This window comes from Cnephaeus nilssonii (genome assembly GCF_951640355.1).
Source record: "Cnephaeus nilssonii genome assembly, chromosome: 4".
Lineage (NCBI taxonomy): Eukaryota > Metazoa > Chordata > Mammalia > Chiroptera > Vespertilionidae > Cnephaeus > Cnephaeus nilssonii.
Window position 1 is genome coordinate 63,775,106 of NC_137075.1, and position 13,214 is coordinate 63,788,319.

The 13,214-nt window shown below is 43.7% G+C and overlaps 1 protein-coding gene across 1 annotated transcript in view; it reads left to right on the forward strand.

Moving 5' to 3' along the window:
* SNX1 (sorting nexin 1) overlaps positions 1 to 13,214 on the forward strand; it is a 38,834-nt gene that overhangs the window by 6,332 nt on the left and 19,288 nt on the right. Inside the window, exon 2 of the mRNA XM_079767957.1 lies at positions 6,475 to 6,583. Within this exon, the coding sequence (XP_079624083.1) occupies positions 6,475 to 6,583 (109 nt within the window). The remainder of the gene's footprint in view (positions 1 to 6,474; positions 6,584 to 13,214) is intronic.

Here is a 13,214-nt window from a genome sequence, read left to right on the forward strand (position 1 = left end):
GAGATGGGCATAAATGATATTTTGAAGTTTATAACAACTATAAAATATCTCATTTCTACTAAAGTCTCAGATACTGCTATTACTATTATGGCTTATTGCTTATTTTTATAATTGAAGAAAATGCTGAATTTCAGTTAGAGGTTAATGAAAATGAAGTTGTCGTTTTATTCCCATCTAAGTTTATAGATCCCTTCTGAATTCTGTGGCTCATGGACCTCATAATAAGAGCCCCTACTTTAACTCCTTAAGGCGCAAAAGGGGTAATACTGTGAAATCATTTGAGTTAATCAAATAATTACTCAGTTTGTAAAGTAAGATACACCTATGCCCAAATCTACCCTGACCAGGTAGCTCAGTTGGTTAGAGCCTCGTCCCAATCCACCGAGTTTGCCGGTTCCCCGATCAGGGTCAGGGCACATACAAGAATTAACCAATGAATGCATATTTAAGTGAAACAACAAATGGATATTCTCTCTCTTTTTTTCTCCCTCCCTCTTTCTAAAATCAATAAATAAACAAATTAAAACAAACAAAAATCCAATAGATATTTGGTGTCCCAAGCACAGAAGCTTTTAGTGCAGTGCATTTGTGCTGTTTTGTGAAACATGGTGTGGGAGAGGAGTTACTGCTTTTAATAGGCAAAATAATTTCTCCCTCCCCAACCTATCCATGTCCTAATCCCAGGACCTGTGAATGTGTTAGTTTACAAAGCAAAGGGGGGTTAAGGTTGAAGACAGAAGTAAGGTTGCTAATCAGCTGCCCTTAAAGTAGGGAAATTATCTTGGTCCAGTGTAATCACAAGGATCCTTTAAAAATGGAAGAGTCAGAGAGTGACTACACTAGACAACTGACTACCTTTGGTGGGGGCGGGGAGGCACAGAGAGATACAAAGTTGTTGGCTTTGAAGATAGAAGTGAGCCATAAAACAAGAAATGTGGGCAGCTTCTAAAAGCTAGAACCAATAAGGAAATGGATTCTCCCTTAGAACCTCCAGAAAGGGAACACAACCTGATGACACCTTGATTTTAGCCCAATGAGACCTATATTGACTTCCCGAGAACTAGAAGAAATAAATTTGCATTTTTTAATCTGTTATATTTGTGATAATTTGTTGCAGCAGCAATAGAAACCTAATACACTGTCCCACTTCACTCATTTTTTCTATAGAAGTAAAGATGGCAAAAGGAGCAGTATTTCATGCCAAGGTCTTCCAGGGTAATTTTTAAAGACTTCCTGACTGACCTGTTATCATCTGGGTATAGCTTCTGGGGTTAATTTATCCCTAATTATTCTTGACTTGTTATATTAGTATGATCACACAGTTTCATAGATCCATCTTGCCTTACTAAATTATGCTAATACTAGAGGCCTGGTGCACGAAATTTGTGCACTCAGGGGGGTCCCTCAGCCCGGACTGCACCTTCTCACAGTCTGTCAGTCGGACATCCTTAGCGCTGCCACAGAGGCTGGAGAGGCTCTCGCTACCATCGCTGTGCTTGCCAGCCGTGAGCCTGATTTCTGGCTGAGCAGCGCTCCCTCTGTGGGAGCACACTGACCACCAGAGGGCAGCTCCTGCTTTGAGCATCTGCCCCCCGGCGGTCAGTCCGCACCATAGCTACCGGTCATTCTGCCGTTCGGTCATTTTGCATAATAGCCTTTTATTATACAGGATTCTATCAGAAAGTGAGTACTCGAGTTCTCCAGATCCAGAAGCAGTGTTACCTTAGCTTTTAATATGGATTTGACCTACTGTGCAGTTGAGTTTTAAAAGTACTACCCTTTTGAGGTCCCTTGAACATAATGCAAGGGTTCTATATGGAGCAAGGAACAGTTGAGCAACGGGAGGAAGAATCACAACTCGTTAACCTAAAGGGAAGTTACCCAGAATCACAGGACTTCTCAGTACTGAATGGCTATGTCAGCTCTGAGGGACAGCAAGTCCAGGTCTGTCCTTCCCCAAGCTAAGAAAATTGCATTAGTAGACTGGGCCTCATGGTTTAAGGCTGGTAATTGGCAAGGAATACCTGTTTGCTCTTAACACAAGTGCTCTCTTGCTGCATGGCAGATCTTTCTAGTGCCTTTCTGAGAATTAGGACTAGGCTGTCTATGTGCTCTGTAATTATGAACAGAAGCACTTGGAACTTTTTAAACAGCTTATCAGTGGAACCACCTGCTAGAATTAACAGTCAAAGGGAGTCAGCAAGTGTTGGATATCCTAGCCTAGGATCCTATCACTAATAGAAAGAATGCTTCCTTTATTTTACAAAAAGGTGGTGAGGGCAGAGGGAATAGGCAGGGCAAGGCTTTGGCTTTGTTAGTACATCACAGACATACCATTTTCATTACAATATAATTTTATCTGTTGCTTGAAAAGTAGCCTCCTTCAAATACATGTAAATTTTGTGACTTATTGACTACTAAAAGGTTTTTAAAATATGGATTATAAAGTACAGCTTATTTTTAGTATTGATCTTGCCATTCAATTAATCATTTCCAGTAGAAACATTGTTTGCTAATATAAAATTAAATATTGGTAACAGTTTCTCTCCCCAAGGGTGGTCCCAGTATTGGGGTGGAGCTGTTTGCATGGCATATTCAGAGTTCTCAATAGATCTATCATTTCACTTTATTCTTTTGGGTCAGAAATGGCCTGTTTCTGAGGAACTAAATTCCTTTGATTTGTTAAGGAAATGTTTCATAAAAGATTCTGTAAGTCAGGTCTTAACTGATTTAGCCTTAGGGTCTGACTTCAAAACCCTGCGAAACCACACCATGGCTTTTGAAGCCAGATTCCCAGTTTTTTGTTTCTGTCGTGCACAATCCAGCATTGTTTATTCCGGTAACTGGTCTGGGTCTCTCCCACACTTGTTTGTGGTTGATCACTGAGCTTTTGATAAAGGCATGGGCTGACTGTATTTTCACTATGTACCCACTAAGCTAAGCATGACTGGTTTTTATTCCCCTATTCTGACATGGGTATGGTTGAAAATTGTGTCTATGTAAGTTAAGGATGAAAAGATAAGTTATTTTAACAACAGTATTAGGTGTAAAGTGTTAAAACTTCTCTTGCCTCTCCAGAGGGATCAGTAATACCCATACAACTGGGTTTCAATGAACAGTTTAGCCAAAACAACAAAGTAAGCCAGGATCAGAGCTTAAATACTGGAATCTAGTGTGGGGTCCTTGTCACTAGAATGTGCCCCATCAGCATTTGAAAGAATAAAGGTCATCAACTGAGAAGGAGAAATCCGTTTGGACAGGTTCTTTTGAAAATTATCTCAGTGTACACATACCCGCATCATGTGCTTTGGGGTAGGGCATTTCAGCAAGGTTATGGTGTTAGAAATTAACTCTAAAATGTATCAGTTTGTTTCAGCTCTGTGATTATTTGGGCAGCACTTACACCACTAATATTGGTTTGCTGCTTATTGAACTGGCTGACTAGTGCTCCTTTCTTCTCCTAAATAACTGTATGAATGACTGAAGGATGCATTAAAAGTCACTTTCATTGAATTGTACACTTGAAACCTATATAATTTTATTAATCAGTGTCACCCCAATAAATTTTTTAAAAAAGAACCAATGAGCTCTAGTTGATTTGACTCAATAGATAAAACATTGGCCTGCGGACTGAAGGTTCCCAGGTTTCATTCCAGTCAGGACACGTGCCCAGGTTGCTGGCTCGATTCCCAGTAGGGAGCGTGCAGGAGGCAGCCAATCAATGATTCTCTCTCATCATTGATCTTTCTATCTCTCTCTCCCTCTCCCTTCCTCTCTGAAATCAATAAAAAATTCTACCTAATAATAGAGTAATGTGCAAATTGACCGCACCTTCGCCACACCTAAGCCACGCCTACCAGCCAATCAGGAGCAAATAAACCCAACCAAGATGGCTACAGCCACTGAGAGCAGGAGGGAGGCTTGGGTTTCCGCGGTAACAAAAGAAGCCAAGCTTTCCGAGCCTCCTGTTGCCGGCCTAAGCCTCCACTCAAGGCTACAAAGTTTCAATTATAGAAGGTGAATTAACTCCAACAGAAATCACTGCTGGCCGCAGAGCAGCAGGCTTGGCTTTGCTCCAGGCTACAAAGATTCAATTGTAGAAGGTAAATAAATTCCAGATACCAGGGCCTCCTCTTGGGTCGCCAGGGGGCGTGGCCGGCCTGCAAACCACCACAGGCCCCTCGCTCAGGCCACCCCACACCCCAAGGGAACCCCCACCCTTCAGGGCAAACCAGTCAGCCCCCACCCATGCACCAGGCCTCTATTCTAGCTAATAAAAGAGTAATATGCAGATTGACCATCACTGCAACACACAATATAGCTGCCCCCATGTGGTCAAAGATCCTGCCCCCATGTGGACACAAGATGGCCACCACAAGATGGCCAGCAGGGGAGGGCAGTTGGGAGGCACCAGGCCTGCAAGGGAGGGCGGTTGGAGGCGATCAACCCTGCAGGGGAGGGCAGTTAGGGGTGACCAGGCCGGCAGAGGAGGGAAGTTGGGGGCAAACAGGCTGGCTGGGGAGCAGTTAGGCATCAATCAGGCTGGCAGCGGAGTGGTTAGGGGGTGATCAGGCTGTCAGGCAGAAGTGGTTAGGGGCAATCAGGAAGGCAGGCAGGTGATCAGTTGGGAGCCAGCAGTCCTGGATTGTGCGAGGGATGTCCGACTGCCCGTTTAGGCCCGATCCGGGATCGGGCCTAAACGGGCAGTCGGACATCCCTTGAGGGGTCCCGGATTGGAGAGGGTGCAGGCTGGGCTGAGGGACACGCCCCCCCCTCCGTGCACAAATTTCGTGCACCGGGCCTCTAGTATATTATAAAACAAAACAAAAAACCAGTCCTAGCCAGTTTGGCTCAGTGGATAGAGCGTCAGCCTGCGGACTGAAGGATCCCAGGTTCGATTCTGGTCAAGGGCATGTACCTTGGTTGCAGGTTCCCCTGTCGGGGTGTGTGTAGGAGGCAATCAATTGATGTGTCTCTCTCACATCAATGTTTCCCTCAGTCTCTCCCTCTCTCTTCCACTCTCTCTAAAAATTAATTGGAAAAATATCCTCAAGTGAGGATTAACAACAACAACAAAAAATTAAAAAAATATATATAATTTTTTAAGAAAGTAAAAAAAACAATGATCCAGAGACTTGAAGGCACAGACCTGTCTGCAGGCTGCATTTTTTTTATTTAAAAAATATAGGTTTATTTATTTATTTTATATATTGAGAGAAAAACATCAATTTCTTATTCCTCTTATTTATTAACTAGAGGCCTGGTGTATGAATTCATGCATGGGTGGAGTCCCTCGGGGTAGCCTGCAGAGATTGGACCCCAGCTCTCACCCTCAGCCTCGCAGCACCAGCTTGCACCCCTGGCCTCGCAGCCCCGCATCCCCGCCTGATACCCTGCCTTGGCCTGGCGCCACCCCCTCACCTGCTCCACCATCCTTACCTGTGGGGCGATCGATCAGGGCCAGGCCCCCTGCCCAGCTCCCTCAGTGCCTGGGAGCTGGGCAGTGGCCCACACCCCACTGCTGCCGCTGGTTGCCATCTGCAGGGCAATCGGCAGGGCGATTGGGCCCCCATTCACACCTGCCTTGGCCTGGTGCCGCTTGCTTACCTGCTCCACCACCCTGCCATGATCCTGCTCTCATTGGGGCCCATTGGGGCTGGCAGTGCCTCCACTGCTGCCAACGCCATGTCACCAATGCCCACCATGTTTCGTGCCACCCCCTGGTGGTCAGTGCACGTCATAGCAAGCAGTCGAACTCCTGGTTGAAAGATGGCCCAAGGGGACAATTTGCATATTAGGCTTTTATTATGTAGGATTGGTTGATTCTTTTTTTTTTAAATATATTTTATTGATTTTCCACAGAGAGGAAGGGAAAGGGAGAGAGAGCCAGAAACATCGATGAGAGAGAAACATCAACCTGCTGCCTCCTGCACACCCCCCACTGGAGATGTGCCTTAACCAAGGTACATGCCCTTGACTGGGATCGAACCTGGAACCCCCCAGTCAGCAGGCCAATGCTCCATCCACTGAGCCAAACCGGTCAGGGCAGGATTGGTTGATTATTGTATGTGCCCTGACCGGGCATCAAACCTTGGCATATCAGGACAATGCTCTAATCAACTGAGTTACCCATCCAGAGCCAGAATAAATATTCTGCTAAAAAAAACCACAGAGCCGAAACCGGTTTGGCTCAGTGGATAGAGCGTCGGTCTGCGGACTGAAGGGTCCCAAGTTCGATTCCGGTCAAGGGCATGTACATTGGTTGTGGGCACATCCCCGGTGGGGGGTGTGCAGGAGGCAGCTGGTCAATGTTTCTCTCTCATCGATGTTTCTAGCTCTCTATCCCTCTCCCTTTCTCTCTGTGAAAAATCAATAAAATATATTTAAAAAAAAAAAACCACAGAAGTCACTTTATAGGTTTGTTTTTAATGGTACTGTCTTATTCACAGTATCTCTTCTCTTTTATTTTTTTAGAGTAACCCCCAGTATCCAAAGAGAATTACTTCCTTTCCTATCAGCAGTGGCTCCAAAGAAAATGGAATCCATGAGGAACAAGATCAAGAGCCACAGGATCTCTTTGCAGGCAAGTATGGACTCAATACTTGTACTAGGGATCTTTTAAATTACTGAGTTAAAGTAACCTTCCCCCTTTCCTCTAAGAAAAAATATATCTACATATTGGCAGCATAACTAGGATTGTGAAGGATTCAAAATATATAAAACACAGTCCATGCCATCAAGGTTCTTACAGGTTTAGGGAATAAAACATAAATATATATTTACTTAAGAACGTCAGTTAGACAAACTATTAAATAGTAATATAATGTGACCAGAAGAATGATAGACATACTGAGGCATGGGAGCTCAGAGAGGTCGGAGATCAGACTAAAGCAGTGGCTTTAGACTTTTATGACCAAGATTTATAGTAAGAAATATATTTTATTGTCATCATCCAAAATATATATGTACTGCCCGGCTGGCATGGCAGAGTGGTTGAGCATTGACCTATCAACCAGGGGGTCACAGTTCGATTCACTGTCAGGGCACATGCCCTGGTTGTGGACTCAATCCCCAGTGGGGGGCATTCTGGAGGCAGCCAATCAGTGGTTTTCTCTGATTATTGATGCTTCTGTCTCTCTTTCTCCCTTCCTCTCTGAAATCAAAAAAAGTATATTTAAAAAAAAAAAAAAAATATATATATATATATATATATATATATATATATATATACACACACACACACACACATACATACATACACACACACACACACACACACTTACTAGAGACGATCAGGGCCATCTCTCCCAATCCCGATCGGGGCCGATCGGGGCCAGCCTTGCAGGGAGAGGGACTGCCGGAGGTTGGCCAGCCATGGGAGGTTGGCTGTGGGAGTGCACTGACCACCAGGGGGCAGCTCCTGCATTGAGCGTCTGACCCCTGGTGGTCAGTGTGTGTCATAGCGACCAGTTGAGTGGTCATAACGGTTGCTTAGGCTTTTGTATATATACTAGTGACCCAGCGCACGAAATCGTGTGAGACCCAGACCCACGGGAAATCACGCGAGACCCGGGACCAGACCCCGCCGCGCCACGGGACTCCCCCAAGTCCCGCCGCACTGCAAGACCCAGAGTCAAGTCCCACCATACCGTGGGACCCAGAGTCAAGTCCCCGCCTACCTGCGCACACCTTGCTGCGCACACAGCCCCGCCCACCCACATGCGCCTTGCCTCGCACGCAGCCTCCTGGTGACCGGTCTTTGGTCATTACAGCGCTAGGGCCACTGGGTTTTTATAATAAAGATAGATATAAATCTGAAACAAGTTTTATTAAATTACTTTCCCTTACAACTTTCAATACAATCTGAAATTTTTTATTATTTCTCTTAATGACATTTGCAATCCATTGAATCGATTTCACAATTCACCAAATGAGACATAATCTGTGGTTTGAAAAACACTGGTATAGAATGGGGATTTCTTAATCTTGAAGCTGTTGAATTTTCATCCTAGGGCCAATTAAGAGCCATTGGCAATGTTGAATATGGGCAACATAATGTTTTCAGAAGATTGATCTAGTGGAATCCTATGTAATCCTATATAATAAAGAGCTAATATGCAAATGGTCATCATGCCACGGCCAGGGGACCTGAGGCTGCGCCCCCCGTCTGGCGCCAGGCCAGGGTACCTGAGGCTGCATCCCCGCCCCGCAGGGCTTGACAGGGGTGGGGCTGGCTGGGTTTGGGTCTTGCGTGATTTCGAGGCATGCGCGGGTGGGCGGGAACTTGACTCTGGGTCCTGCAGCGTGCCCCAGACTCTGACAGGAGGGAGATTTTCATATACATTTTACTAATTTTCTTTCTTTCTTTTTTTTTTTTTTTAATATATTTTATTGATTTTTCACAGAGAGGACGGGAGAGGGATAGAGAGCTAGAAACATCGATGAGAGAGAGACATCGACCAGCTGCCTCCTGCACACCCCCCTCCAGTGGATGTGCCCGCAACCAATGTACATGCCCTTGACCGGAATTGAACCTGGGACCTTCCAGTCCGCAGACCGACGCTCTATCCACTGAGCCAAACCGGTTTCGGCACTAATTTTCTTTAATCTCTGACACTTCTATTATACAAAAGGGGCAAATAGCAATATTAAAATATTTCCTCTAATTAATTCCCTTTTAATGTGCACGAATTTCATGCACCGGGCCACTAGTTATTATATAAAATGGATTGTAGTGGACAAAGATTGGAAACTTCAGAAGGTATTCACAAATTAGTTTAAGAATGAAATGACAAAGCAAAAATAAGGTGATGGAAGTAGGAAGGGAAAGATAAAAACTTTTCAAAAGAGAAATCATGAGAAACCAAGATGGTGGCATAGGTAAACACCTAAACTGCTCCCTCGCACAACAATTTCAAAACTACAACTAAAAGACAAAACGGACATCATCCAGAACCACAGGAAGGCTGGCTGAGCGGAAATTCTACAACTAGAATGAAAAAGAAAAGCACACTGAGATACACAGGAGCTGCGGAAGGCAGAGGTACGGAGGCGCGCGCACGGAGAGGGCTGGCAACTGTGTACGCGGCTGGCTTTCTCAATTGGGAGGGAGACAAAAGCTCCCAACTGCTCTGAACTCCAGTTCCGGGCAAGACTCTGGGGACCCAGACTCATACAGGGAGAAACTGGGCTGTCTGGCAGCGGGCAAAACTCAAGGGCAGCTTTCTCTCAGAGGTGCTTGCAGCAATTACCATGGGACACTGAGACCCAGGGGCCTCTTAACCCTTTGCACTCACTTGCTTTTTTCTCGATTCCTTTATTCTAATGCTAACCGTGTCGAGTCACACTCGACATCCGAGTGCAAAAGGTTAGGGCAGGGCTGATGGGAAGCCATTGCTGTTTGCTCCACCCTGAGATCCCACCCCACAAAGCCATTGCTGTTTACTCCGCCCTGAGACTCCGCCCCATCCAAGCTGAGCGCAGAAGCTTTTGCATGTGAATGGCTTGGTCCTTTGAATTCTAAACTTAGCTAACAAACTGCAGCTGAGTCAGTTTGTTAGAGACCCAGAACATCCAAAAGAAGGTCCAAAGCCCCGCAGCAGCTTGCATTGCTTCACAGCTGGGCCTCATCTGGGCACCTCCAAAACCCAAACAAAGAAGAGGAATCTGCAGATCTCTCCGTAGCTCCTGCTGGGTGGCCTCAGGCAGAGGCTAAATTAGCACCTCCTTGGAGACCCAAGAGCCAGTGTGCCCAGGGGTCAGAGTGGGACCATCCAGATTACAACTCCTCAGATCCATAAGGGACACACTCAGGGGCAGACTCAGTGAGCACCAAAGCCCCACTGAAGCAAGTCTTATCTCATAAGGGTGTCTCCAGCACAGAAATCCTCCCATCGTAGACACAGGTGATCCTCACAGCCAGTTGGCCTGGAGGTCAATTCCTCCCAGTGATACCAACAACAATCAAGGCTTAACTACAACAAGTCTATGTACACAGCCCACAAAGGGGTGCACCAAGAGTGTCCACCTCAGGTAACTGGGGAGGCTGAGCCACTGGGCCCTATAGGACACCTAGCACACAAAGCCACTCTATCAACTCAGGGAAGCAGCCAAAATGTGGAGACAAAGAAACAGGTCACAAATGAAAGAAATGGAGGAAAGCAAACAACTGGATATAGAGTTCAAAACCACAGTTATAATGTTTTTCAAGAATTTTCTAGAAAAGGCCGATAAATTTAGCAAGACCCTCAAGGTTTTGAAAAAGGACCACTAGAAATTAAGCATACACTGACTGAAATAAAAAATAATATACAGAGATCCAACAGCAGACTAGAGGATCACAAGAATCAAGTCAAAGATTTGAAATACAAAGAAGCAAAAAACACCCAACTGGAAAAGCAAAAAGAAAAAAGAATCCAAAAATATGAAGATAGTGTAAGGAGCCTCTGGGACAACTTTAAGCGTACCAACATCCGAATTATGGGGGCCAGAAGAAGAGAGAGAGCAAGATACTGAAAACCTATTTGAAGAAATAATGACAGAAAACTTCCCCCACCTGGTGAAAGAAATAGACTTACAAGTCCAGGAAGCGCAGAGAACCCCAAACAAAAAGAATCCAAAGAGGATCACACCAAGACACATCATAATTAAAATGCCAAGTGCAAAAGACAAAGAGAGAATATTAAAAGCAGCAAGAGAAAAACAGTTACCTACAAGGGAGCACCCATACGATTGTCAGCTGATTTCTCAAAAGAAACTATGCAGGCCAGATGGGAGTGGCAAGAAATATTCAAAGTGATGAATAGCAAGAATCTACAACCAAGATTACTCTACCCAGCAAAGCTCTCATTCAGAATTGAAGGTCAGATAAAGAGCTTCACAGACAAGAAAAAGCTAAAGGAGTTCATCACCACCAAACCAGTATTATATGAAATGCTGAAAGGTATTCTTTAAGAAGAGGAAGAAGAAGAAAAAGGTAAAGATAAAAATTATGAACAACAAATACATATCTATCAACAAGTGAATCTAAAAATCAAGTGAATAAAAAATCTGATGAACAGAATAAACTGGTGAATATAATAGAATCAGGGGCATAGAAAGGGAGTGGACTGACAATTCTTGGGGGGAAAGAGGTGTTGGGGGTGCTGGAAGAGACTAGACAAAAATCGTACACCTATGGATGAGGACAGTGGAGGGGGGAGGTTAAGGGCAGAGGGTGGGGTCGGAACCGGGTGGAGGGGAGCTATAAGGGGAAAAAAGAGGAACAATTGTAATAATCTGAACAATAAAGATTTATTTTTTTAAAAAAGATAGAGAAATCAACAAATTCTCGTGTTGGTGATTGGACATACCAAGTGTCCAAAAATCAGGATTGAAAGATAGAGTTAAAGGTTTCAGTCTAAGGACTGAGAAGAAAATGGTACTGTTGGAGAACTATATTCCAAAGAAGAAACTGGCTTTGAGAGGAAAGTGAGTGAGCGTTTTAGATATTTAAATCTGAAATGCAAAGGGAAATGCCCAGGAGGGGATTTGAACTGTGGTGCTCTCCCTGGGATAAGAGGGAAGAACTGGAAGAACCTCTTCGTAGAGGTTGAAGCTGCCATGGGAATGGTATTCTTAAAGTAGAGAAGGGTGAGGAAGGGGCAAGATGAGAGTGTGGAGGGTAAGATTCTGGGAAGACTCACATTAGAATTCTGCTAGGAAATTTAAAAGACAAATGGGAAGAAGAGGTTAGAAGAAGGTCTATAAAGATTCAGAAGTATTTCCTGTTCCTTTCATCTCTGAAACTTAAAGTGTACACTATTTATTCATTCTGGGAGTGATTATTTTTTTGGATACAGTTTCTGGAAGAGAAATGCAAAATAATTAACTATTTTTAGATATATGACAGGTAGAAAAGAAGGTTTTTCTATCTTTGGGACCTTAACATTTATATGATCTTTCCTTATAAGAAGACCTGAAATTTTAATGCAACTGATAGCCCCAATGGTTGTATTTTATTTTCATGAACATATAGAAGATCTTTATTAGGGACATATTTATTACTAATGAGGATTCTGATTTACTTAATTCCCCTGCTACTTTCATAAGCAGCTAATACCTGCCTCACTGCTAAGAAAAAAAATCATAAAATACAGAAAGGAATGCTTACAGTGAGACACTTAGTTTAGGACTTGAGTCAACTTCTCAAGATGTTTTAGATATTGACTGGAAATGTAAATTATTATATATTTTCTACATGATTAGTGATGATCAGAGTATCTGTGGTGTAGCCAAAGGCTTTTCCATCACTCTTAGCAAGAGTACAGGGGGGAGCCCTAGCCAGTTTGGCTAAGTGGTTAGAGTGTTGGCCTTCGGACTGAAGGGTCTCGGGTTTGATTCTGGTCAAGGGCACATACCTCAGTTGCAGGCTTGATCCCCAGGACCCAACATGTGTGGGAGGCAACCAATGGATGTGTCTCTCCCACATCAATGTTTCTCTCTTTCTCTGTTTCTTCCCCCTCCCTTCCACTCTCTCTAAAAAAAATCAATGGAAGAAATATTCTTGGATGAGAATTAACAAAACAAACAAACAAAAAAAGAGAAAGGGGGAGAAAGAATACAGAGAAAGAAGCATGTAAGTTTTTATGTCTTTGTCACATGAATTTCAATAGAAAGGCCACAGCTCTTCAAAGAGCTCTAAGTAGCACTCCAATAAGCCAAGGGTTTTAAATAAGAAGCACCTCCTGTTTCATTTCCAAACACATTTGTTAACTTAATTATTTGTGTGGAGCCTGCATGATGTGAATATCTTAAACATACTTCAGCTGGTGCCTGTTTCAAAGAATCCTAACTTCTTATGTATACTTTTTTGTTTTGTACTCCCACAGCGTCAGATTATGTTACCACTCTTTTCCTGATAGGGACTGGATTCCAACAGTGTGACAACCTTATTTGTAGACACGATTCACATTTCATGATTAGGACATTGATCTAGTATTTGGTTACGTGTTATAGACCCCTGTCTCTGGTTTCATTTTAGCTCCAAAATGAAAGTCTAGGGGAAAAAAAAGAAACCACTTTCTTTGAATTCCCTAAGGGCTAAAATTGAATACCTAGTGATCAAGCCAAACCCAAATGGATATTTACTTTGTTTTTTATTAAAAAGAAAAAAAATCTGAGCTGTTTAGATTTTTAACTGCTAGCTCCATTGCTCTGAGTTGAAATTGCTTTTT